Source organism: Festucalex cinctus, chromosome 18 (assembly GCF_051991245.1).
Source record: "Festucalex cinctus isolate MCC-2025b chromosome 18, RoL_Fcin_1.0, whole genome shotgun sequence".
Classification (NCBI taxonomy): domain Eukaryota; kingdom Metazoa; phylum Chordata; class Actinopteri; order Syngnathiformes; family Syngnathidae; genus Festucalex; species Festucalex cinctus.
Window position 1 is genome coordinate 10,233,563 of NC_135428.1, and position 24,042 is coordinate 10,257,604.

The 24,042-nt window shown below is 39.1% G+C and overlaps 4 protein-coding genes and 2 long non-coding RNA genes across 24 annotated transcripts in view; 1 reads left to right on the forward strand and 5 right to left on the reverse strand.

The window, feature by feature from the left end:
* On the reverse strand, window positions 1-1,407 carry LOC144006870 (uncharacterized). Its single transcript, XR_013279957.1, has 3 exons — window positions 1,209-1,407; window positions 946-1,117; window positions 1-176 (listed from the first exon to the last, which is right to left on the reverse strand). It is a non-coding gene; the product is annotated as an uncharacterized LOC144006870 (long non-coding RNA).
* The window catches only part of LOC144006865 (pecanex-like protein 3), a 93,937-nt gene extending 92,067 nt beyond the window's left edge, over window positions 1-1,870 (forward strand). For 10 of the 17 annotated variants that reach the window (XM_077505971.1, XM_077505975.1, XM_077505979.1 and 7 more), the window contains 5 exons: window positions 29-288; window positions 984-1,141; window positions 1,270-1,343; window positions 1,567-1,658; window positions 1,730-1,870. The gene's annotated coding sequence lies outside the window, so the exon portion shown is untranslated. The remainder of the gene's footprint in view (window positions 1-28; window positions 289-983; window positions 1,142-1,269; window positions 1,344-1,566; window positions 1,659-1,729) is intronic. The other 7 variants (XM_077505973.1, XM_077505980.1, XM_077505972.1 and 4 more) reach the window with 3 other exon arrangements.
* Window positions 1-9,878, reverse strand: part of LOC144006868 (immunoglobulin superfamily member 11) — a 77,913-nt gene extending 68,035 nt beyond the window's left edge. Inside the window, exon 1 of the mRNA XM_077505988.1 lies at window positions 9,064-9,878. Within this exon, the coding sequence (XP_077362114.1) occupies window positions 9,064-9,127 (64 nt within the window). The 5' untranslated portion in view covers window positions 9,128-9,878. The remainder of the gene's footprint in view (window positions 1-9,063) is intronic.
* On the reverse strand, window positions 1,449-7,767 carry LOC144006869 (uncharacterized). 2 transcript variants are annotated; one of them, XR_013279956.1, is made up of 5 exons: window positions 6,973-7,767; window positions 6,348-6,437; window positions 4,848-4,909; window positions 3,020-3,113; window positions 1,449-1,763 (listed from the first exon to the last, which is right to left on the reverse strand). It is a non-coding gene; the product is annotated as an uncharacterized LOC144006869 (long non-coding RNA). The 2 variants fall into 2 exon arrangements; XR_013279955.1 differs by lacking the exon at window positions 6,973-7,767 and having other exon boundaries at window positions 6,348-6,638.
* Window positions 9,879-10,015: 137 nt separating the features above from the next.
* Window positions 10,016-17,479, reverse strand: dlat (dihydrolipoamide S-acetyltransferase (E2 component of pyruvate dehydrogenase complex)). The gene is made up of 14 exons (XM_077505987.1): window positions 17,058-17,479; window positions 16,508-16,609; window positions 16,321-16,445; window positions 16,055-16,214; window positions 15,823-15,949; window positions 15,552-15,733; window positions 13,773-13,938; window positions 13,634-13,701; window positions 13,003-13,107; window positions 12,804-12,911; window positions 12,608-12,726; window positions 11,038-11,200; window positions 10,823-10,959; window positions 10,016-10,743 (listed from the first exon to the last, which is right to left on the reverse strand). The coding sequence occupies exons 1-14, from the start codon at window positions 17,307-17,309 to the stop codon at window positions 10,614-10,616; spliced, it is 1,944 nt and encodes a 647-aa protein (XP_077362113.1). The 5' UTR covers window positions 17,310-17,479; the 3' UTR covers window positions 10,016-10,613.
* A 103-nt stretch (window positions 17,480-17,582) lies between these two features.
* On the reverse strand, window positions 17,583-23,712 carry LOC144006240 (dixin-A-like). 2 transcript variants are annotated; one of them, XM_077504985.1, is made up of 17 exons: window positions 23,582-23,712; window positions 23,360-23,454; window positions 23,187-23,290; window positions 21,992-22,075; window positions 21,723-21,776; window positions 21,573-21,623; window positions 21,336-21,440; window positions 21,129-21,182; window positions 20,234-20,305; window positions 20,065-20,136; window positions 19,919-19,984; window positions 19,591-19,737; window positions 19,220-19,277; window positions 19,052-19,148; window positions 18,866-18,974; window positions 18,686-18,765; window positions 17,583-18,595 (listed from the first exon to the last, which is right to left on the reverse strand). In XM_077504985.1, exons 1-17 carry the CDS (start codon window positions 23,602-23,604, stop codon window positions 18,586-18,588), a joined length of 1,281 nt encoding a protein of 426 aa, XP_077361111.1. In that variant the 5' UTR covers window positions 23,605-23,712; the 3' UTR covers window positions 17,583-18,585. The 2 variants fall into 2 exon arrangements, with proteins under 2 accessions (XP_077361111.1, XP_077361112.1); XM_077504986.1 differs by having other exon boundaries at window positions 23,360-23,448; window positions 23,582-23,619.
* Window positions 23,713-24,042: the final 330 nt, after the last annotated feature.

Genomic DNA, 24,042 nt, shown 5'->3' on the forward strand with positions numbered 1-24,042 from the left:
TGTGATGTCTTGTTTTAATTTGTTTCAGCACATGTCAAAATGGCGGAAGGAGGGAAATGACATATCAGTTGACTTGCACTGAGCGTTGCAGGTCAAAATGGCATCTTGACTTGAACCACAGCTGCCTGAGGAACAAGAATTGCGTACGAGGGTGGCCATCGCTGGGTTTGAGCATGCTGCAAAACAAAATGGCTGACGTGAACATTTGATAAATGCATTCGAACATCTATTTTTGTAGTTTCCCCCAAATCTGCATTGAACTGCGCTTCACTCTGGACCCTCAAAAAGGCAAGTTTACTTTTTTTTTTTTTTTTTTTTCCTTTTTCGCTCACACATTAAAGGGATCGTTCAGATTTTTTTTTACATGAATCTCTTTAATCCTCACCTTCAGTGTGCGCAATCATCACTGACTTACCCCTGACAGCGTTCTGTGATGCGAATCCTGGTCCGGTGTTGGACGAGAGGAAAATAGTCCGGCAAGCTGGCTGGGGTCACAGCAATAAGGCATTTTTCTTCTAAAAACAATTTGTGTTCAAAAGTGATACATTTGCATCGCAATCCTCCTTTTCTGGAAAAAGTCAGACGCCATTACCGCCGGCACTACTTTTCTGTTTGTATCACTGCGCGGCGCGCCTAATGCAGCTGCCTACAGGGTGATGTGAACAGAAAAGCAGGGTCTGGCGGTAATGGAGTCTGACTTTTTTTTTTTTTTTTTTTTAAAAGAGTATCGTGATGCAAATTTATCACTCTTTTGAACAAATTGTTTTTAGAAGAAAAACACTTATTTCTGTGACCCCAGCCAGCTTGCTGGACTATTTTCCTCTCGTCCAACACCGGGCCAGAACTCTTGTCACAGAACGCTGTCAGGGGTAAGTCAGTGCTGATCGCACACACTGGAGGTGAGGATGAAATGGCGATTCATGTAAAAAAAAAATCAGAACTAACCCTTTTAACGTTAGTTTTCTTCTGCTTATGTCCACTAGGTGGCGCCACAGCATCTCTGAGCCCTGGAGAAGCTGAAACGCTTTCTTTGAACTGTGCAGGGAGGCTTCCATTCAATGGCACTGTCTTGAATTGGTCATCCTGGAGAAACTGCTTGGCCACCAAGATCCTGCACCTGTGGGGGGTGAAAGACAAACGTGTACATTGTCTTCATTTCTGCTGAATTGTTTTGGATTGTTGATGTGTTTAATAAAGCCAAGTAGAACCTGGACTGGTTTGAGTATGCTCTTTCAATGCATGTCACTTCAATGTTTTCTTCATGGTCAGCTTCCTGTGAATGCAGCTGAGTCATCACTGACAGTCCCAGAAACAACTCACAGGTCCTCTAGTCTTCTGCACTGGTGGGTTTAATATTTGCTGCATTAAAAAAAAAAAAAAAAAAAAAAAAAAAACCTTAACATGTCCTTTTGTTGAGTCCACTTCACCAGGCAGTGACTATTGTCCAACACTTGTTTTCTTGGTGCTGCATTGATGTCATCAGCTTGAAGTTTTTGACGCAATTCACGGTAAGCTTTGAATGTTGACTCTGAGCTTCTCCTGTCTTCCAATGTTGTTCTGCTGCAGGCAGCGAGGAACATGGCGGGCTTCCTGGTGATGCAGCAGTGCGACCGATTGACCCAAATCCCACTAAAGTTGTCAGATCCTCTTCTGTGCAGGTTGGTGTCTTTCATCACATTTGAAGAAAAACACAATTCGCTGCATAAAGTTGACTTGCTGTTTTTCTTAGATCTGCAAGATCTGCTCTCGCTGGCTCACTTCACCTGGCGACCACAAGAAGACAGCAATCAAGTCATCCAACTTTTGTTTTTTTTGTTTTTTGTAATTCCAACATGTACTCTGCAAAACAATAAAAAGCTATCAAATAGCATCTTTTCTGAACTTGTCTTGTAACATTACAACACAAAACTGTTCTTGAAGTGTTTCATGAAATGTATCTTTTAAAAAAAGGGGGTGTGGCCAAGTTGTAGGGTAGGTGGGGTTATGCAAGTTACTGAGCAGGATGCAATCTGATTGGTGGGCTCTGTAATAAGTGCCCAAATCTGATTGGTCGACTCCATAAGTGGGTGGGGTTTATGCAAATTTCTATAGCTAGCGATTTGCATAAGTGGGTGTGGTTATGTAAATTAGGCAATATGCCCCATTTTGTGTCAAGAAGTGGGTGTGGCTATGCAAATTGTTTTGCATGCAGCCAGCTGATAGGTCAATTCTGAGGGGGAGTGGTCAGTTATGCAAATTAATTAGGAATTTTTCCTAAAGTGGGTGGAGCTATATAAATTAATTTGCATGTTGAAGTTTAACAGTAGTAAAAAAGCATTTTTTGGGCCTTGATTGGATTGCGAGTGGATTGTTCAGGTTATTTTTTAAGATGTTTTGGCCTCTGGTCCGGGCAGCCTTCCTCGATTCATGTTCAAAATCCCGCCATCTGGCCTTGAGAATGAACCGAGAAGACCAGCTCGGACGTGAGGCCAAAACGTCTTCAAGGACAACCTGAACAAACCACTTGCAATCCTTTCAAAAGGCCTTGAAAATACGAACGCACGACAGACGACACTGACAAATTGTCACAATTTGAAAACTCGCAGTGCAGTTTGAAATAAAACACGGAGACACTCATTCCAGTTCAATAATATATTTGCACTTTTTTAGACAGCAATAATGTTGGACTCAAGTTACAAAGTGGTTGACAAGCTCTACATGGAAGCAGCAGCACGCGACATCATGTTGTGTGTGCGATGTCACATGAGCACAAGCGAGCCATCTGTCCATGCGCCAAAACACAACAACATCATTCAATACTTATGGACATGTGCGGGAATTTTTTTCCCATACTATTATTTTGCCAAACATTTTCAATAATTTGCGCACAACAATAATTTCACAAAGCAAACGTTCAGAAGCATTGAATGATGTTCTGCTGTTGTGTCGCACATCAAGCAGAGGTTAAAGCGCACTGAGAAATGGCTTAGTGACATCACATACCTGAAGCACAACATTTGTCTTCAAATAGCGCACACACCTGTCCAAAAGCAGCTTGCTGTTAATGTAGCACATCCACATGTCCTCAAGTCTTGAGTCTGTTGGCTGCGTGTTCGTCCAACACATCCTCCACCCTGTCAGGCAAAAACAAAAGGACTCAGTCATGCTCATTCACAGCAAAAATGACATTTCGGGGTTGCAGCTAAGTTCAATGCTAACTGGCTTAAAAAAAAAAAAAAAAAAAAAAAAAAAACCTGACAGTGAGTAATAGGGCTGCACAATATTGGAAAAACATGCGATATACTTGCTGAACATAGCGATATCGATATTATTGCGATATTTAACATGTACCTAAAGAAATTACATTTTTGTTACCTAATGAAAGAAAAACATTTTTCATGTGGCAAAATAAGCAACCTTAATGTAATCTTAGTTAATTGGAATTATGTCTTGATAATTTTCAACTATTGAATGGCGATGCACAATTTAGTTAGCATCTGACTGGTCAAACTTATTGCATGCCTTTGCAATATGCATATTGCAAGGGCCAATATCGCGATATCGATATTTTTTCGATATATTGTGCAGCCCTAGTGAGTAAGTAATGATGCCAAATTGTCATTAAAATGCCTCAATTAAAATTGGTTCAAGATAAGCATGTGGAATCATCAGTAAAAGCACAACAATTTTCAGCATAAAAAAAAAAAAAAAAAACTTTCTATGTGCACTTGAAGTAGCACACATCCCTTAAGACCATGTTGAAGTTCAAAGACCACATGGAACAAAATGCACAAGTTCTACTGTACCACACATGACATTTGTGGACATGATCTGTCTGTCAATAGACCATGTCCACATAGTCAAGAAATAAGACAGAGTGTACCTAATATTTGGACACTTGATTAGGTACACTTGAGGGGCATCCACTGACCACTCATGACTTGTCTATCTACTATCATAAACTGTATACATTAGGGCTGCACAATATATCGAAAAAATATCGATATCGCGATATTGGCCCTTGCAATATGCATATCGCAAAGGCATGCAATAAGTTTTATATGGAATTTTATGCTTTTTATATGAATTTGACCAGTCAGATGCTAACTAAAATGTGCATCGCCATCCAATAGTTGAAAATTATCAAGACATAATTACAATTAATTAACTAAGATTACATGAAGGTTGCACATTTTGTCGCATGAAAAATGTTTTTCTTTCGTTAGATAATAAAAATGTAATTTCTTTAGGTACATGTTAAATATCGCAATAATATCGATATCGCTATGTTCAGCAAGTATATCGCATATCTTTCCAATATCGTGCAGCCCTACTGTATACATTAGTCAAGACAACAACTAGAGTGTACCTAACAACTTGACCATTTTGGAAAGTCATTAGGTACATGAGCGCAACCAAAAAACCAACTAGACGACCCATCTCTCTATAGGCCAAACCCAATTCATCAACACTGCCACACGTGGAACCAGACAAGTACATCATTCAATGCTACAGGACATGTGCTTTTCTTTTTCTTTTTTTTTCTTTTTTGTACAAATAGTATTTATCTTAAGTAGGCAACATAATGTCAACCTAATAGATTTTAAAAAATATATTTGAAAAAAAAAACAAGTTGTTATTTTCTTTGTAAATTGTTTACATTTTCTAAATAATTTATTTTCAATTATTTAGGCCACACCAATGTGATTTAAAAAAAGCACATGCTCAGAACCATTAAATGTTGCTGTGGCGTGTGTCTAAGTACATCAAGCGCAAGTCAAAGCACACTGACAAATGGCTAAGTGGCATCAGACACGCCCCCTCAAGCACACAACATGGCATCATCTGAGTAAAAATAGTACACGCACCTGTCTAAAAGCAGATTTCCAATCACATCGTGTAGCGCAGGTCCATCCATGTCCCAAACGGCCTCGATCATGTCAAGAAAACAGAAAGGGAAGCAGTGAGTAATGCTCATTTGCATATCATAGGTGCTAATTTGCATAAAATACTTGGTTTTCATACAATTGAAAAACTCTCAAATATTTGCGGCAGTACTTGATAAATGTCATATTATTGAAGTTTTGACAAAGTTTTGACTGTTGATGATTTTTCATAGAATGCAAGGGATACATGCAGTGAACAAGCAGGTCAGTGCGGTCCAACCTAAGCCACTCCCCCACCCGCTCACTCCGCTTTGCTGACTCCGCCCTTCTCACGCCCATCACCCGCACAAGACCGACCTTCGCAAACCGCTACTGCCCCGCCCTCCGGAAGTCGGATTTCTCCACGTTGTTTTTTCACAATTCCAACCGGAAAGCGTTCGAAGTGAAAGTAAACAACCAAAATGGCGGATAGTGGTGATTTGTATTTTTTTTTTTAAATTTTGGTCGTAAAACTCATTTTGACCTCCAGTAAACTCGCCTTCTCGAAATTTTGCTTCATTTAATCTTACTTCATCAGCATTTCGTACAGTTCAGTAGTCCACCGTATAATTTCATGCAGGGAGATAGCGGCATACTGTCGCATACGTTGTGTTACGTGTAGTTATTTCGAATATGAATGAAGAAAGCTATCTAGTTTTATACTCGAGTGACATATTGTAGTCCGTCGGAACCCCGAATTTACCGACGAACTACAATGTGACGTCACTACAATGGCGACTCATTTTGAACCAGACCGTGATTGGTAAAACAATTTACTTGAGTAATTTACTTGAGTAGCTATAAAACTAGATAGCTTTCTTCATTCATAAATATTCGACATCACTCCACGTAAAACAACGTAGGTGACAGCATGCCGCTATCTCGCTGCATGAAATTATACAGTGACCTGCTGAACTGTATGAAATAAGATAAAACAATAAATGAAGCAAAAATGTGAGAAGACAAATTTGCTGGAGGTCAAATTATCACTATCCACCATTTTGGTTGTTTACTTTCGCACCAACGTTTTCAGGTCGGAACTGGGAAAAGCAATTAGGATAAATTCCGATCACCCTCGAATGCAGCGTCAACTAAAGGCATCAGGAACACTTACTGACTCAGAACATTTTCAAATGCTTAAACTGGATTTTCTTTAATCTTGCTGTCTGTTATATATTTTTTGTAATTCATTATCATTATTATTATCATCATCATCTCACAGTTTCTCGTTTTTGACAAGTCGATTAATAAATATGAGACGATGGTTCTTTTTAAACAAAAATATACTTTGATTTGATTTGATTTTATTGAACATACAGCATAAACACACAAACCGAGAGACAGCAGAAAAGAACATTTTAACATAAAAGAAACAAAATCAGTCAATAACAATCTGCAGAGGACCATGCAGTGAAAACGTGGAAAAAGTTGAACAAGAGTTACCTTTTCACGCGTCGACATTTTCTTCAGCTGACGTGCAGGTAGACGGGCAGCAGCTGACGTGGAGACAATATTCCTTTATTGTGGATGCCTCTGTGCGTGTAAACAAAAACAAAAAAACACCTACTAACGTAACTTGGACCATGTGCAACAAACAAAACGCCAAGCCAAAAACAATTCCGCAGATCCTCTTCCGGTCCGTGTTTAACTTCCGGGTCGCAGCTAAATCGAATGCTTACTAACTAACTAGTCAAAATTATAATGAAAATGCTGTAGCGAATTTCTAATTAATGCATGTCGAACGGTACATCCAGAATTTAAAATTTAAACTTTAAACATTTTAAATTACTTCGCACAAACCAAGGGTCACCGACGTGTTTTGTTTTGTTTTTTTAATCCGGGTATTTTTCAAAATCCCAATGCCATTGTAGTCATAAAACTCGTTAAATCAACTGAGTTTTTCAGGGAGGTGAATTATAGTGCTAACATTTTTACATGCAGACCTTTTATATAAATGCTAAAGTACAGACTAAATAAGTGGCCCTGCTGTATAGTGATTACACCAGCAAACTTTTTGAAGCTCTTCAGACTGAGACATCCTGTCCAAATGCAAAATGAAAGAAATTACCTCCAGAATGTGGTTTCAATCCATCTCTCAAAAATCAGATTTCATGTGCTGACACCCGGACATAGCACACAGCAGGATTGGAGCCCAAACGCTTGAACACGCTTGAACGCTTGACAGGCCCCCAGCCGGCGCTCGCCCGCTTTGAAAAGTGAAGTTGCGGTCAGGAGTGATATCCGTTCAAAAGGGACATTCACACGGTTATTAATGACTAAACAACCACAATTGCCTGTGTTTCAATGACCATACCACACTGAAATTGTTTAGCTGATTAATGTCTAGACTATACCAAATAGTCATAAAATGATATAGGATACAAGAAAGTACAATTCAATTATTCACAGAAATACTTGTTTTTATTTACCAGCATAGAAATTATCAACAGCACGTTATAGTTACGTAAAGCAATAACAATGATGCCAAAGCTAAAGGCCTCTGCCTACCTACACAACAAAAAAAGATTTACTCAACACCTACTGTATAAAGACTCCAAGTATTCATAAAAACAGTTTCACCAAATCAAGTAATAAGCGGCTCCTAAAATGGATGGATGAAAGTATATTTGAGGTTATTGTAATCCACTCTAATATACAGAGTTTAGGTATAAGAACATAAAATGGACTCCAATAATGATTGAAATAAAACGTACTGCACATTAAATAAAAAAATGCACCTGAATAAATATGAAGAAACCAACTGTTGAAGATGAAACGCAAATGTATGCAGACATATCCTCTCATACTAATCTGTGACATTTTTTTTTCTGCATACGTTTTCATTTACAGCTGTAAGGCGAAAAAAAAAACAAAAACAAAAAACATGTATAGTAAAGCTTGCATTTTTTTTTATGACCATGTATCCTTCAATAAGGCGTTTTGTTTTTTTTGTGTTTTTTTAGGACCATGTATAGTAAGTTTGTTTTGTTTTGTTTTTAAACGACCATGTATCCTATCGTAAGGCGTGTTTTTATTTATGACCAATGTGACCATGTTTAGTAAGACCTTTTTTTTTTTCTTTTTTTTTAAATGATCATGTAAGGCGTCTTTTTTTTTTTTTTTTAAATGCCTTACTCTATATTGACGTTTAAAAAATAAATAAATGGTCGTTTTAGTATACTATACATTATTCAAATCAAAACAACCTTATTATACATGGTCGGGGGGTTTTTGTTTGTTTTTTTAAGAAGGCACCACAATCTTCAAGCTATTAATGTGATTGATTATCATCTATGATATTTTCAGTCAGATGGTTGCATGACTATTAATAATTTCAAGCATCAGCATAAATGAAAATGTTTTCTTATTTGGTTAATCAGTTCATATCTTGACTCCTGAACAACATCTACATTCTTCTTTGGAAAAATTAAAAAGGAGATCATGTGTATTATATATTAAACCTATAGACTGATATATTTTTTTTTTTTTCTAAATACAACTTGCAGTTAAAAAAAACAACACCATGCGTGTCATTGATCCAATTTTTCGTGTCCTCATTTCTTTCTGATCCAGAAATAATGAACACCCCTCCTCCTCTCCCTCGCTCATCTACATTTTTGTGTGTCTGTGTGCATGAGTTTGTTAATTGAAGTTGACATCGCTGACGAGGATCCAAAACCATTTGCAGGCGGAGTGGAAAAACAACCCACTTCACTTACACACTCTGAAACATCCTCTCACAATTTGACTGTGTGTATAGCAAGCAGTATACAATTTTATTCAATGCTAAACTAATGCCAGTTTGGAATTAAGTACATCACATGACAACAACATTATATTAGGAACAGCTCCCATTATTATACTACTGTTCAAACTACAACCGTTAAAGGATAGTTCAAACGCTAATAATTAGTCCTGGACTAAGATTTTGCAGAGCAAAAAAAATGTACATAGATAATTACTTTAAAAAAAAAAAAATTACAAAATTAAGTCCACGTAACAAAATGCAGCTTTTTTTTTTCCATACTAGTGATTACTTGTGCCACACTTTGAAAATCTTACCAAGTAAATAAATAAATAAATACATGTGTGACAGAATCAATCAAAAGTGAGCATCTTTTTGTGTATTTTCCCCCCTTGACAAGAGAAGCGTACTCACTTGCCCGCAGGGCCGTGAAGCACACGCAGAGGGTCCAGAGCGCACATCGTCCGGGGGCACCCATGGCTGACAGGAAGCAGTGTGAGAACCAAGCCGGCCGTCCGGCCTCTCTCCCCTCTCATGCGCCAAAACAGAAAACTAGGCATGCATGATTAATGTATCGAGCAACGCGGCCTCACCTCACCTCTCATCGTCGGCTTGCTGGAGAAAACAAAAGCGGCATTATCATCATCAGGGAACAATGATTAGGATGTTTTATTCGCTTTTTGTTGGCTTTTAGAGCAGGTTTGTTAGCTTTGGTTAGTTTTTATTTTTTGGTTTTAGTTTACTTGTTGTAGGAATAATTGTAAATAATAAGTTATCATACATTTGCTGCAATGAAGAACTGCTTCTGCTTGCTATGAAGAATGCTTTGCTCAATTTCCACTCACTTTCACATAGCCTGGCAATTTCACTCTGACTCAAAAGCTGAAGAACCACAACATCTAACGCAGTAGAATAGTTCGAGCCAGTCTGCTGAGGTCGCCTGCTTTCTGTTAAGAAATGATTGCAAACTTGACCACACATGTACTCACCAATCTTCCACTCACATGCACAACACATAGACAAACAAGTACACTGTGTTCCAACTATGCCTTGCATTTTTAGGGTTGGAACACCCATGTAGCTAAGGGTGTGGAAAGGGCGTGAAAAAACAAATAAATAGAGAGGGTGAGGAGAGGAATCTTCAGAGAGTGCAGAAGTGAATTGTATCGGTCAGTTCCTCTCCCCTCTCCTCGCGAGCCCTGAACTGAGTGTCTTCTCTCCTTTTTGTGTCGTGTTTAATAGATGTCAAACAGGTAACCCTGACACTTGTATTAGTTTTTTAGGCGTATTTGTCAAATGCAAAATAAAAATAAATAAAAAAAGCATTGTGTAATGTGCGTAATGAAGTCAACTACAATCTCAGCCGTCTGTGAGCACGCATTTGACCTCTCTCCGTTTTATTCCAAACAAACATCCGGCGGCAGCTTTGTGCGTTTCAGCTGAGTGAAGGACAGAAGGTTTGACCATGAGGCTAGAAAAACAAACATGGAGCAGACAGAGAGAGAGCAAGAAAAAAAAAAAAAAGAGGAATTGGCAGACACGTTTAGCACTTTCTCAGTCGGGGTATTAACATTTGCCGGGCGCTGTACAGATATTTTGAAATTGTACAGGATATACATATACATTACTTCTCAATGTACACACTGTGGCGCAAAATACGCATGTTAATATTGTCTTTGGGAGTAAATTTAATCTCTAATTGGACACAATAGTGTAACATTTCCCTTTGCGGCCAGACTCCATGTAATGCTAGGACGAATTACAACTAAGTTTCTCTTATGACCTTTAATAAATAGCGAGATAAAAAGAGAGAGACACTAGAGATGGAAGCGGAGTGAGTTCTGCCCCTCCCCCCCTTCAGGGTAACAGGAAGTGACCTGCTGGCGTGCCGATCGCAGGAGGATCCAGAGTGTTTTGCCCAGCGATCGCGTCACTCCGGGCGTCACCGTTTGGCCACAGTTCGCTCACAAGAGCATGGTGACAGGTTTCTCCAGGAACTTGCGGAACTCGGCCAGCCACTGGGCGCCCACCGCGCCGTCCACCACCCGGTGGTCGCAGCTCAGCGTCACCGACATCATGCTGGCCACGTCGAAACTGGAAAAAACAAAATGGATGCGTTGACTACACAATATGGCTTTCAATTTGTGTTTGATATAGCTGGACAGTCACGTACCCTCTCTCGTTGTCGGCGGGCATGAGGCGCTTTTCGGAGCCTCCCACGGCGAGGATGCAAGACTGCGGAGGGTTGATGATGGCTGAGAAGTTCTTGATGCCAAACATCCCCAAGTTGGAGATGGTGAACGTGCCTCCCTAAGTGTGAAGAAAAAAATAATGTTACCTTACAATGCCTGATTCTTCTTCCATGATTGTTACTCATCGATTTTGTACCTGGAACTCATGTGGCTGCAGTTTGCCGTCGCGCGCTTTGGCGGCGAGGGCCGCCACGTCGCCGCTGATGGCGGCGAGTCCTTTGGTGTGCGCGTTGAACACGATGGGGGTGATGAGACCGTTGGCCGTGCTCACCGCCACGCTCACGTCCACCACGTGGTTCCTGAAACAAGGAAAACGTGTTCGTACGCTTTGAGGAATTAAACAGATTATTTTTGTAGCATTTGGACTCACAAAGAGATTTACGTGGTTAAAATACAAAATAGAAAAGTTGGAAATATTCCATTGGTATTAAAAGGCAGTCATTTTTATGTAACTATTTTATGGGATAACATCGTTTTCAAGAGTCATGTTTTGTTGTATTAACTAAGCAGATTTTTAAAAGTGATACTTGACTCACTGAGCCATTTTCAGCAGTAAAAAGTTCATATTTTGTCTATAATTAAACGTGGTATCTTCATTATTTTTAATGTACAATCAATACTTTTAAAAACAAATTTTTCCACTTGGTGTCGACTGATGATGACATCACCTGTGCTAATGATCAATCATGGCTCAGTTTGCTGACCAAACCCAGAAAACAGGTGAGCTATGATTGGTCGATAATACCTACTTCCTCAGCACAGGTGATGTCATCTTCAGTCGACAGCAAGTGGAAAAATTACTTTTAAAAGGTATTAATTGTACAAGAAAAATAATGTAGTTATCAAAAAGGCAAAAAAAATTTTTACTGCTGAAAATGGCTCAATGAGTCAGGTATCCCTTTAATGGGTAATTAAAATTTGTTTCTATGTTTTTTTGTATTTATTTATTGTACTAATATGAACAATTCTAGATACATTTCTATTTTATTAAATGTGTTTCTGAAATCTAATTAAATTCATGTAAAACAATACTATAAAAAATAAGCATTAATACTATTTTGAGTGTATTTTAGCGCCCTCTATTGATAGCAACGTGCCACTAGACAAAGAGAACACTAGGCTGCCTTCTGTTTTCTTATTATAAATATTAGAAAAATTCTGTAACTCATGTTTTGATATATAAACATGGATATTTGCAGAAACAAGATTTTTTTTTGCCTTACACATCTCATGAAGGCCACCTCTGCAAAAAAAATAAATAAAAAATAATAATAATAATAATAAATGGAAAAAAATTGCCTGCCTCCTTAGTTTAATAGATTGTTCAATTCTAGCCCCAAAATAAAATTCTTAATGAATATAATATACCGGTAATCATTGTTTAGTTCTCTTCTTTGTGTTTTCACGGGGGAACTAAAAAAAAATGACTTTGTCCATTATTTTAGGAAGGTAACGATTTTCAAATGCGACATAATTTACGTTTTTTTTTTTTTTTTTTTTAAGCAATCCTTCTGTCAAAGAAGCATGCAGAAATTGGAGCTGTAAAGTCCAAAGATTGTGTTTGCCCGAGTTAAAATGTAACATGGTCACATCAAATCTTTTTCTATCTACTAAATTAAAAAAAAAAAAAAAAAAAATGTAAAGGAAACTATCCGTCCGTTTTTAAAGATGTGCTATTTCCTGTAAGCAGTGTTGAAGCTACTCACTGCCGGATGACGGTATCCATCCAGGAGGAGTTGCACTCGGGCACCTTGAGGCAGGCCAGCGCGCTGGCTTTGATGATGAAGTCATTCACACTTAGCTTGATACTTTGGGCTTTCACCTCCTGGCCAGCACAGGTCACATTGAACTTTTTGGTTTTGTCTGTTCTAGCTCTTAACAGGCCAAAAAAAAAAAAAGTACCTCATTGAGTTCTTTTCTCAGTTCCAACACTTGGTCCATGTTGACATCTACAGAGAGGTAATAGTGAGGGATTGTTTGCTTTGACTGCATCAACCTCTGAGCGATGACCTATAGAGGAGAACATAAATAAATAAATCAGATTTTGTGCTTGTGTTAAAGTGCACAAAGACACATTAAATCAGATGTGTTTTGCTCTCGCCTTGCGGATGTTGCTGATGGGGATATCAGTAAACGTGCCGGCTGGCGCGGCGGAAACGGCAGCAGGTGCCGCAACAGCTGGAGCAGCGGTCGGCGCCGCAGCGGCCTGCCAAAAGGAAACGCTTTGAGTGAGATAAAAATTCACGAGGCTCCATTACTGCAACATTCCGCCAATTGCCTTCCGTTTCACTTAAGTGGATGGACTGGGCCAACAAGGAGTTCTTGAAACGCAGTGTTAGATTTACATAAAGGTAATATATTTTCAATTCGTGCATGCTAATTCGATGGCAGGAGGAATTTCAGTCGTACAAGCTAATTGTGACTTTTGAAGGGCTTTGTAAGAATATGTTGTCACACGGCATTCAATTGCATCCTTCATTCTACCTCTCATTTGTATTCTCAAAAAAGATTCTTCGAAAAAGTATATTTATCATGCCGAGACAATATTATTGCCTCAATCAGAATAATAGCTAGGAGCGTGACCACATTAATGGACTACACAAATTCTGTAAAAATATACAGCAATTAAAATGTGGTGAGCACGTCTACATAAACAGGATGTTTTCCACAAAGCGCACAATCTTGTTTTGTTTTATAGTTATAATCATAGAAATCAAGTTTGGCTAACTTACTGGTGCCACCTTTGCAGGAACAAAACTGTCAATGTCTTTCCGGGTAATGCGTCCATCAGGACCAGAACCTGAGAAAGAAGTGTTTATGTTATCGTCACATTTGTCAAGGTCTGCCTTCGTATTTTGCTTGCCGACTCACCGGTGATCTGCGCCAGATCAAAGCCTTTCTCTGCAGCGAGTTTCTTTGCTAGGGGGCTAGCGAACACGCGTCCCTTCCTGGGTGCAGCGGCGGCGGCAGGGGTAAGGGAGGGTGCTGCGGCGGGCGCGGGGGCCTGAGTTGGGGGCGATGCGATGGGCGCCGCTGCCTGGGTGAAGAAAGCGTTGCGTTACATCAGCAGAAGGATTTTAGCGCAGTTTTACAGTGGTACCTTGACTTTGGAAAGTTTTGAGATCATTTGCTGCTTTGTGTTGTGAGCAAAAATGTGATTTAGGATTCATCTTCCTCCACTAGATGGCAGAAACAACTACCCTCAGTTGTGAAAGTGGCAGTACAGAAGTGCTTCTCGATTTGTTTTTGTTAGTGACCCCACCAGGAAGAAGAAAATATTTCACCCCCTCTCCCAACTCTCTGCCATGACTATAAATAGTATCTGTCTATAAAGTGGTATAAAACTCTGTTGATAAGAGCACCACTGCCACCTACTGCAGTGAATGTGCAATTACACTAATTTGTTGAAGGAAATAAAATAAAATCATAATAATAATAATAACTATATAAAAAACATGCTCCACTGGGTTACATGTGACGCCCCTGCCATCACCCCAAAACCCTCCCCCTATTTGAGAAGGACTGAAGTACAAGTACAGTACAATCGCTGTTGTATTTTTGTGCTTACATTTTCTGTTTGTGCAGCTATTTGCCAAATTTCCATTTTCAAAGCATGGTTCGTCCAGGTGATGATGATTAATTAAAGGTTGAAATCATAGAAAAAGTCAAGCCAAGTACGCATGTTCTAATTTCTAAAATGCAGACCATGAAAAGATGGAAGAATAGGAAGAAAACAGCGTGACAGATTTGATTTTTTTTTTTTTTCTTTTAGGACGACGCCAATTTCAATCATTGCAGAATAAAATTCCAATAACTGATTAATCATCAGATTAATAAAAAAATATATAGAAGGGATAATATAACTTTGATTGCCTTTGTATTCGGTTATGTTTACAACAGAGAGAAAAAACTAGGATGGGCGGGTACTGATACCAGTTTTGGCTGCCCTCTTGTGGCTGTTTTACAATCAGGAACTAGAAATTACAAGAATATAACAATGGTATTAATTTAATGCAATAATAAGAAAAACATTTATTTTATGTGATATATAGGTGTTCTTTAAAATTATCTGTCGTTAAATCAGCTATTGTATTGGGGGTCAGGAAATGTTTTTCCTATGTTGTAAAATAAATAAACAAATAAAAAAATAAAAATAAACATCTGGAACAAAAAAAATCGTCGTGATTTAAAATGAGAAAATGGGCCGTGGAAAAAGCAAAGCCCAGTGAAGATGACATTCATTCCCAGCATGCTTTGTGGTATTCCTTGTAAACAGTAGTTGCTCTTTGTTAACTTTGTTGCGAGCGTCTGTGATGATGACAGACAAAAGGAAAAAAAAACATCTGAGACGAAAGGACAGGATGGAAAAACGAGTTTGAACGTAGCAGCTCTTGAATAAATGTGCATTACAAGTAGCGTATCAATTAAAATACTGTTTATATCTAAACATTTTATTCTATTTTGGTCGTACTGTATGTTTTCGTTCATGCACTACAATACTTGACTTTTGTTTTGTTGTATTTTTTCCTATTAAAAAAAACTTTTAATTTGCTTTTTTTTTTTGGGTATGATCGACTTGACTAATGAAAAACGATCAAGAAAAGAATCAATAAGTCAAACTCCCACTGTATTTGCGTGCGTGTGTCTTACTGGTGCTGGAGCAGGAGGAGGTGTTGCAATCTCTGCAACGCCCGTTTCGACATAGTCCTTGAAGGCAGCGATGTCGCTCTCCTTCTCTACGATGATGCACAGCGGCGTCCCCAGCGGGACATCACGCGTCCCCTCCGACACCATTATTTTGGCCAGATAGCCCTCCTCCTGGACCTCGAAACCTCAACGGGACACAAATGGGGACACACAATGAGCACAGGCTGGATAAGAGATAGCAATTTTGGGTGTGTTCAGGGACGTTCGGGTTTACCGATGGTTGCCTTGTCCGTCTCGATCTCAGCCAGCAGGTCGCCCTCGCTGAGCTTCTCGCCAACCTTCTTCTCCCAGCGCTGCACCGTGCCCATCGTCATGGTGGGAGAGAGGGCGGGAAGTGTGATCTGCACCCATCAATCAAAAGAAAAAAATACATACAGTCACTCTTCATTAGGGTTCCCGTTGATGACATTTCACATCAACTACGCTTGAAGAGTTAAGAGGCCCACCTTCAAGTGTGTCGGGTAGGAGCTGCCTGGAGCCGCAGGTGGTGCACTTGCGGCTGCAGATGGAGGAGGAGGCGGAGCAGAAGGAGCGGCGGCGGCTGATGAAGAAGCGGACGTAAACGAGTCCAATGTTACATCCTTGAATGCTGGGATGAGGTCTGGACTGCAAGGTAGACAGAATAAAGCGGCGTTAACTTTTTTGTTTTTTGGATTGTAATTGCCTCCCATATTGATCAACGTCAGGCACGAGTTATTTCAGTTTTGTTTACCTGTCAACGGTGATGCAAATTACTGATCCGATGTTTACATCTCTGGTCCCTTCAGGAACAAGGATTTTAGCTAGATAGCACTCTTCCAGCATCTCAAATCCCACTGTGGCCTTGTCTGTCTCCACCTACAAAAAAAACATTATTCATTTCTTTCCACATATCCATACACAGTACACAATCTCCACACCTCTGCTATGAGGTCTCCCTCGTTGATTTTGTCTCCCTCCTTCTTTTCCCAGCGAGCGATGGTTCCAGTCTGCATGGTGGGTGAGAGTGCAGGCAGCTCCACCTGTTTAACAATGACCGCAGTACATTGCTCAGATGATATTCTGGGTCAAGTTAAGTCAGTACAGTATTGCAACTTTCTAAGTTCTCATGAGAATGAGTGCAGTTCAACAAGCTTAATATTGCTCGTTACAGACTTCATTAGTCTGAAAATTATTTTTTATGCACCTCACCACAAATATCCCAAGTTTGTTCATCATGTTTATTTTTAATGTGCTTAATATGTCTGATTCACTAAAGGTTGGAAAACCAGCATGTCTATTTCCTAAATGACACACTTCATACGAAAATGTATATGAACTGCACAATATATAATGATTTGCTTGTTAATTCTGAATTTTAAGACGTTTCATGTCATTAAAGTGCGTGTTAAGTTACACCCCGTCTCTTGTGCTAGCGACGGAGGTCATGCTAAGTGGGTGCTATAGCAACCCGAAACCCGGTAACTGTACCTTCTGGTGCGGCGGCAGGCTGTAGAAACGCTCGCTGCGACAGCGAGCAGTCAGCTGGGGACACCGCAGCAGGGCTCCCCTGTGACTGAACCCCACGGTGGAGCATACAGCCCGGGAGCCGGCAACGCGGTGTAGCCGCCTCGCACAGCCGGTTCCAGATAAGCATCGGGAGCTGACGGCAGGCCCAGCCGGGAGGGCACGGGGACGAGGGAGCCTGGCGGACGGCCTGAGCCGCAGGATTAGACGAAGCATGTCGGAGTGGTTGAATAATTATACGGAGCTATGGTTAATATAATTGCTTTATATTTTCATCTGGAAAAACCTCTAATAACCGTTCTGGTGCCACTCCTCACTTTCTAATGACCTCCTCCTGTCCAAAACACACCGCTTTCCGGCTCTTACACCCACTGCCGTATCTCGGCGAAAAGTGTCGTAAAACATGTTGCAACGTAAAATGAACATCAACAAAGCAAGGAAGAATGCCCTAATATTCCATATATAAATAGGTCAAATAAATGTGTCGTGTTATTCTGTAGCAGAGTTTTATTTTCTTTCCACACTCACAATTGAAACAATTATATTTTTATACAACAGGTTTTATTTTGCAACACACAAAAACTTTCAACATTGACAGACAATTCACTTTTTTTAAAATGGTTAATGGTAAATAAAAAAAATACTCAAACTGTACATTTTGCAGACTGTTATGGCATTCAGAAGGGTTCATTAGATTGATACATATTTCAATGGGCTTGTTGAAAAAGGAAACAATCGCAAATGAGTACATGGAAGGGGTCTGGCATCATCCTAACATGTAAGCTGAGCTGAGCACATAGTACGCACATGCACACTCACTCAATAAATAAAGGTATAGTTCCTTAGGTCCGACATACTTCCCATGCGTCATTGGAACACAAGCATTCTCAGCCCATACATGACAAAGGATACTATTCATACCAAACTATGGTGGGAAAAATAAAAAAAAATACTATTTTTTCTTTGTTTTTGTACTAAAGAGTAAACAGTATGTAAACAGCGCCATTCACCTGCATTTCTAACGCACGTGAGTTAAAACATGTATTCAACAGCTATTCACAGAAGCATGTCCAGAATGTTAACAAGCAAGGCAATGAGCCACTTGACACAAACAAACAAACAAACAAACAAACAAAAAAATCAAACTTAAGATGACATTAAGATAACAAGGTGCCACTTCCAAAAGTATGCCCTATTAACTGCTATGGTTGATAATACTGAAGACATAAAATGACAGGTTTAACACTTCTATTGACCAGTAACTAGAGGTGGACAATATAAACAAAATGAACTGTTAGGTTTCTGGTACTTTTGAGACACGGTTGTTAAGGCCTGGCGATATCAAGCACATGGTAACAAGGCACTGAGTTCTATGATATGATCAACATCGACACTACAGCAAGTCCAGCATAAAAGCCCGATTCTCTGACTGTTGAAGTCTTGTTGTTTCTAAAAAGTTGAATCTCAAATCATCTTGTTCAAGCTTGCAGTTTCATGAATGTCTGAAAATGTAAACGTAAAGCAAACAAACAGCTCAGCAACGGCAGTAAAGAAAAGGGTGAGAATATTAGGAGACATGTCGATGTTGTTACCTGTCTTCACCGTGGTCTTCCTCCACCCAAGCCACAATTTTGCCTTCCCAGCCAGGAACGATGGCGCCATCTAAGAAAAGCTGTTCTCACACACAGGTAGGGACAAATAGTAATCTATGAACGGTGGATTTTACTTTTAAAAAAATGTCTTTAAATTCTACAAGCACAGTGTTCTCTTACCTCCTCTTTCACAGTACCAAATTCGGGGTCCAGGGCCTTAAAATGGTACCTGTAGTTCCCCTCTTGATCCACAGCTGCCTTCACATCCTTGAGTGTCACCTCTCCCAACCTGTAAAAGTGCCCCCCTTTCTCATTGAGAACGTCTATCTCACGGTATTTCATATGCTGACGTCAAACTCAAAGCACCTTTTGGGTATGTTGATCATGGAAGGTGTGGGGGATCTTCCTCTGAAGTACAGGATCTTAGTAGTTGATGTGGAGGTGCTGTTAGACTGACAAATGTCTGGAATGAAACAAATTAGAAACCTAGTGAACTCTAAAAATACATAGTATGTTTAAACTGTTTCAACTTACTTGGCCAAGAGTCACAGTCACTATTCGGTCCTTTGCGTCTGGGAGATTTCCCTCTAACCTGCAGTTTGGCGATACAAGTTGAAGAAAAACAAGCACAACAACAACAGTCTGCAAGCATTCACTGCAGCAGAATTCAATTTAAACTTTTATTAGATTCACAACTCTCCAGAAATATAAATGCACAATCATAATCCTATCCTAAGGGAGAGATGTGAGAGTAAGATGATGCACACTTTCCATTTCTGTCACGTAGCTTATCTTTACAAATACAAGTGTGGTCATAATGTTTCTAAAATCCACAGTAATTAATTCAAAAGTAGCTTAAACTCACTAAAGTACACAGAAAAAAAGGAAAAAAAACACCCTCGTACCCTGTGTGAATGCGCCGCATGCAGTCTGTCGATGAGTGACATGATGCCCTGCTCCAGGGTGTCCAGTGTGTGGTGCTGCGGGTCATGGGCTCTGAAGTCGGCCCTCAAACTTCTAAGTGCATCTCTGAGCAGCTGAACCTCCTCTGCCTGCAAATAAGGTACAACCACACATTTTATTCACCAATAACAATATTTGATGAAAGCTACTATGGTTTAATGCAAGAGGTCAGAACTTGTCATGTTGTGTGAGGTAAAATAACAACAAAGGGCCTTCTAGCTGTCATCTTCATCATAACAGTAAGTACAAAATAGAGGCAAAAACACTTACACTTGATATGGAGGAAGCAGGATTAGCAGAGTAGTAATAGCCATTGTTTTCAGTGCATGGGGAAATCTGAGAATAGTAAAAGTTTATTGTCAAATACGTGTCGGATGTTCAGAATTTAGTAGTAGTGTAATTAAAATCAATATTACCTGTAGTAGATCTTGATTCATTACTTCCTGTCCAATGCTGTTTTTATGGTCCAGCTCTTTTTGCAACTCATTCTAGCATAAAAAATAAAAAATAAATCACATAAACACACCCCAGTAGAAGCCTGGGAGACAACATGCAGCTGACTGGGTGTGAGTGTGACAGCTGTACCTGCTGCTTTTGGCTTTCTTCAAGTTTTTGTTTGAGCTGTTGCAGAAGTCTGTCCTTCTGCCCAACTTCATTCTTTGGTAACAAGACAAAAAAGAAAAAAAATGTGTAATACCAACTCAAAGGGAAAAAATATTAAATTAACTCCAAAAGCATTCATATAATAAGATTTGTTTTTAATGTAGTGCTATCAGATGAAAGCATGTTGAGTTATATGGAGGCCCCAAACTGCCAAAATCAAAAATAAATAAATAAAAGTGAAAATAAAAACAAATATAAAAAATATAATTTAAAAATTAAACAAAAAAAATAAATACTAGGGGTGTGAATTGCCTAGTACCTGACGATTCGATTCGTATCACGATTCACAGGTCACGATTCGATTCGATACCGATTAATCCCGATACGAATTTATAAGTCGATTGTTGCGATTTTTTTTCATTCAAATTTAGAAAATACTAATCAGTAAGCTTGTAGAGTGTAAGATTTATATGAAAATGTATTATTTATTTATCTGAAATTTCAGTCTTATAGAGGTTGTAATCTGTTTCATGTTTGAACAGCATTAAAATAAAATATTAAGGCTTAATGTTCCGTTCATATAACATTCTTCCATGCTCAAGGTGTGAATCCTAAAAAAAATAAATAAAAATAAAAATAAATAAAATAAAAAAATACAAAAATAGATTCTGCCGATTATTGAATCGATTCGAGAATCGTGCGATGTAGTATCGCGATATATCGCCGAATCGATTTTTTTAACACCCCTAATAAATACAAATAATAATAAAAACATAAACAAACAATATATAATTCATGTATTTATTTATTTATTCCTTTATTTTTAATTTTGGCAGTTTTGGTCCTCCATAGAGTTACAGCACTGTACACACATTACCTTGCAGTCACTCCACAGTCGGGTACATTCTTCTAGCTTCCACTGCAGCTCGGTCTAAGGGAAATAACATAATCAAAAACGATATTTAACACGGTAGTAATAGTAATAATAATAATACATTTTATGTACTTTATATATCAGCAATCTCAAAGTGCTAGAATTATAAAAAAAAAAAAAAAAGATGTGATTGATTATGCAATTCTTTACCTTCTGATTGTTCAGTTCATCCTTAGCCATGCTGGCTCGGAGAAGCTCTTGCTTCAGCTGAAGGATGGACGCCTCCTGAGTGCACAGACGCTGCCGCTGGGCCTCCTGGAATTTTCATCACATCGACAAAAAAAAGCAACCTTGATTTTACCCAATGCTAACAAGTTAACACGTCATGCAGCAACATGAGAGGTGATAGAACTGTAATGCCTTGTTTAAATTATGCATGGATCTTGCCTTGATTCCTTGGAGGTTTCTTATCTCTTGCTTACAGCTCAACAGTTCCCTCTAAAGCGGCGAGTTAAATATTAATAAGTCAGACATATCGTGTTGAATTTAATCAGGTGTCTGATATTTTGCTTGAAAAAAAAACAAAAAAAAACGTACCTTCATCTCCCGAGACTCCTCCATACTCTGATCCAAGCGGCTGCGGATGACGACCTGGAAAGAGAGTGAGAACATGGGAGGCGTGTGACAATGCACAGAAACCGACACCTGAGTCACCAACCCAGTGCACATACACACAGAAAGAAATGTGATCTGTGTGGAGCACAATGAGCTGGAAGAAAAGAGTGAGCCATCCAACAGAAAACAAAACATTTGAAGGAGAAAACCAAAAACAGATGAGAGGAAGAAGAACAAAAAATGATGTGTACCAGCTGCTGTTCAGGATGCCCTTCATCCAAACTTAAAGACAGATCTTGCTCGTCCTCCGGCAGAGATCCTTGTAGGAGCAGGGCCTGACAAACACAAATGTCATTTGACACCAGGTGGCGATGTAGAGCAACAGTTTATTTCTTGTAATCCTAATAGTTGTGGTAATTGCTGTATTTGACATTGACAGTGATTCTCAAAATTGAGGTATGTGCACCAAGAGCGGTACGCTGGCAGCCTCTAGTGGTATGAGGGAAAAATGTGCCTGAGTACAGTACAATTGGATTTAATTACATTCAATATATTTGCATTAAGAAATGTTTGGGTTTAATAATTTAAATTAAATTTTTATTAAATTTTTATGTGTAGGACATTTTAATTTAATCACTTTCTAAGTACAATATAGTTTTTTTTAATGTCCCAATATTAACTCATTCAAACTCAAAAAACGTGTAAACATGTTTTTTTTTAATACTTTGTCCTTCACTCCCAAAAATGTATTTAGATGGGGGTTTTTTATGCAAGAGCATACAAAAGGCTTTGGTGCAGCTTCTGACGTGAAGAGATGGCTTAAAGCAATGGTAGTTATGACAAAAAATGGCCTTCAGTTGGCAGCAGAGTATAAGAGACCAACCAGGGCCATGTTGAAACAAGCAGTTCTATGATTTGTAAATAATGATTAAACGTAGCTATATTCTAAAGCTAATTGCTGCAAAACGGAAATGGATAGAAATATACTTTTTTTTCCTGATGAAACAAGAGACTCTAATCTTTCTTTTGGTAAGTTCCATGTTTTTATAGCAACGGAACACAATATTCTGTGGGCCTTGCAAAATCAGTCAAAATACAATAAAACAGCCGGGAGCTAAAGGGGGTCGCTTCAGTGAAAATGGCTGAGAGTGAATAAGTTAATACTTTGACTTAAATATTTTAAAACAATGATATTCATTTTAGAAATCTGTGTGGCTCAGTTGGTAGAGAGAGGTTTAATAGCATCCTTGAGCCTGATGAGTATATGCACAAAATATTACTTTCCCATCAAATACTGTATAATCAATTTCTTTTTTTAAAACTTTTGACTTTGCCATTTTACAAATGGCAATATTTAAGCTACAACAAACAGTACATCAACACTTGACGCTAACATAAATGTTAACAAAAAAGCCATTCTAACTGTAAAAACATCAACTTGCCTACCTGCAAAGCCGACACCATTTTCCGTGTCTCCTCAACTTCCTTCTCCAAACTTTCACCGATGGAATCTTCCCAGATTGTCTCCGCTACGGTCACAGACGACTCGACTGTAGAGACGCAACAACGAATAATGACGCACAAATCACACGTCGTGAGTCCGAGATGTTAACGCTCACCTCTGTTCTCCGACTGTGTGCGGTCTCCTTCCTGGCGTTCCGTTTGGGTGCTGGGTGGAACTCTGGGAGATGGTAAAGGACTCACTGAGCTGAAACTCAAAAGAAAAATGAAGACGCGCAAGTAAATCATCAGAAAAAAGAACTAGCAGGGCACTAAATCTAGTATAAAAGTATTTTAGTATTTTGCCACAAAATTATACAATAAACAACAGCTGGTCTTACCATTTAATCTGTGCTCCCCCCATCTGACTGATCCAGGCTCATGCTAATTTATCATCTTCCACAATCTAACACAAATACGCACACCACCGTCTGCCTCTTGCTAGTCACATGCTACCATGGCAACCAGCACAGCATATCCTGCGAAAGCATATCTCCTCATTTATGCGCTCACGATGACGGGGCATAACTTCTAGCAGCGCAGGCCGAGGCGGTCCAAAATTTTGTTGTTGTGTGTTTTGAATGAAAGGTCACAGAAATATTAGAAACAGTTCTCAGTATGACGCAAGTGGGAGTCGCAAACAGGACTCGACATGTGATTGCAAAGGATAAAGACCGATTATACTTTTTCTCTATCATCTGCCTTTGGACACATGCACCATACTCGTCATATGCTCCGGGCATGACACACATATAAATAAATGTGAAAATGTACTGTGCTTTTAGTGTTAAGAATTAGGCAA

Excerpts from the sequence above, each read along its gene's own strand:
- LOC144006240 (XM_077504985.1), bottom strand. The coding sequence starts at position 23,604 with ATGGGGGGAGCACAGATTAAATG. Across the intron at positions 21,624-21,722 it reads AGGAGTCTCGGGAGATGAAG|AGGGAACTGTTGAGCTGTAA; the intron begins GTACGTTTTTTT and ends TCGCCGCTTTAG. Across the intron at positions 19,278-19,590 it reads ATGCGGCGCATTCACACAGG|GTTAGAGGGAAATCTCCCAG; the intron begins GTACGAGGGTGT and ends GCCAAACTGCAG.
- dlat (XM_077505987.1), bottom strand. The coding sequence starts at position 17,309 with ATGCTTCGTCTAATCCTGCGGCTCAGGCCGTCCGCCAGGCTCCCTCGT. Across the intron at positions 12,727-12,803 it reads TGAGAAAAGAACTCAATGAG|GAGGTGAAAGCCCAAAGTAT; the intron begins GTACTTTTTTTT and ends TGTGCTGGCCAG. Across the intron at positions 11,201-12,607 it reads ATGGATACCGTCATCCGGCA|GAACCACGTGGTGGACGTGA; the intron begins GTGAGTAGCTTC and ends TCCTTGTTTCAG.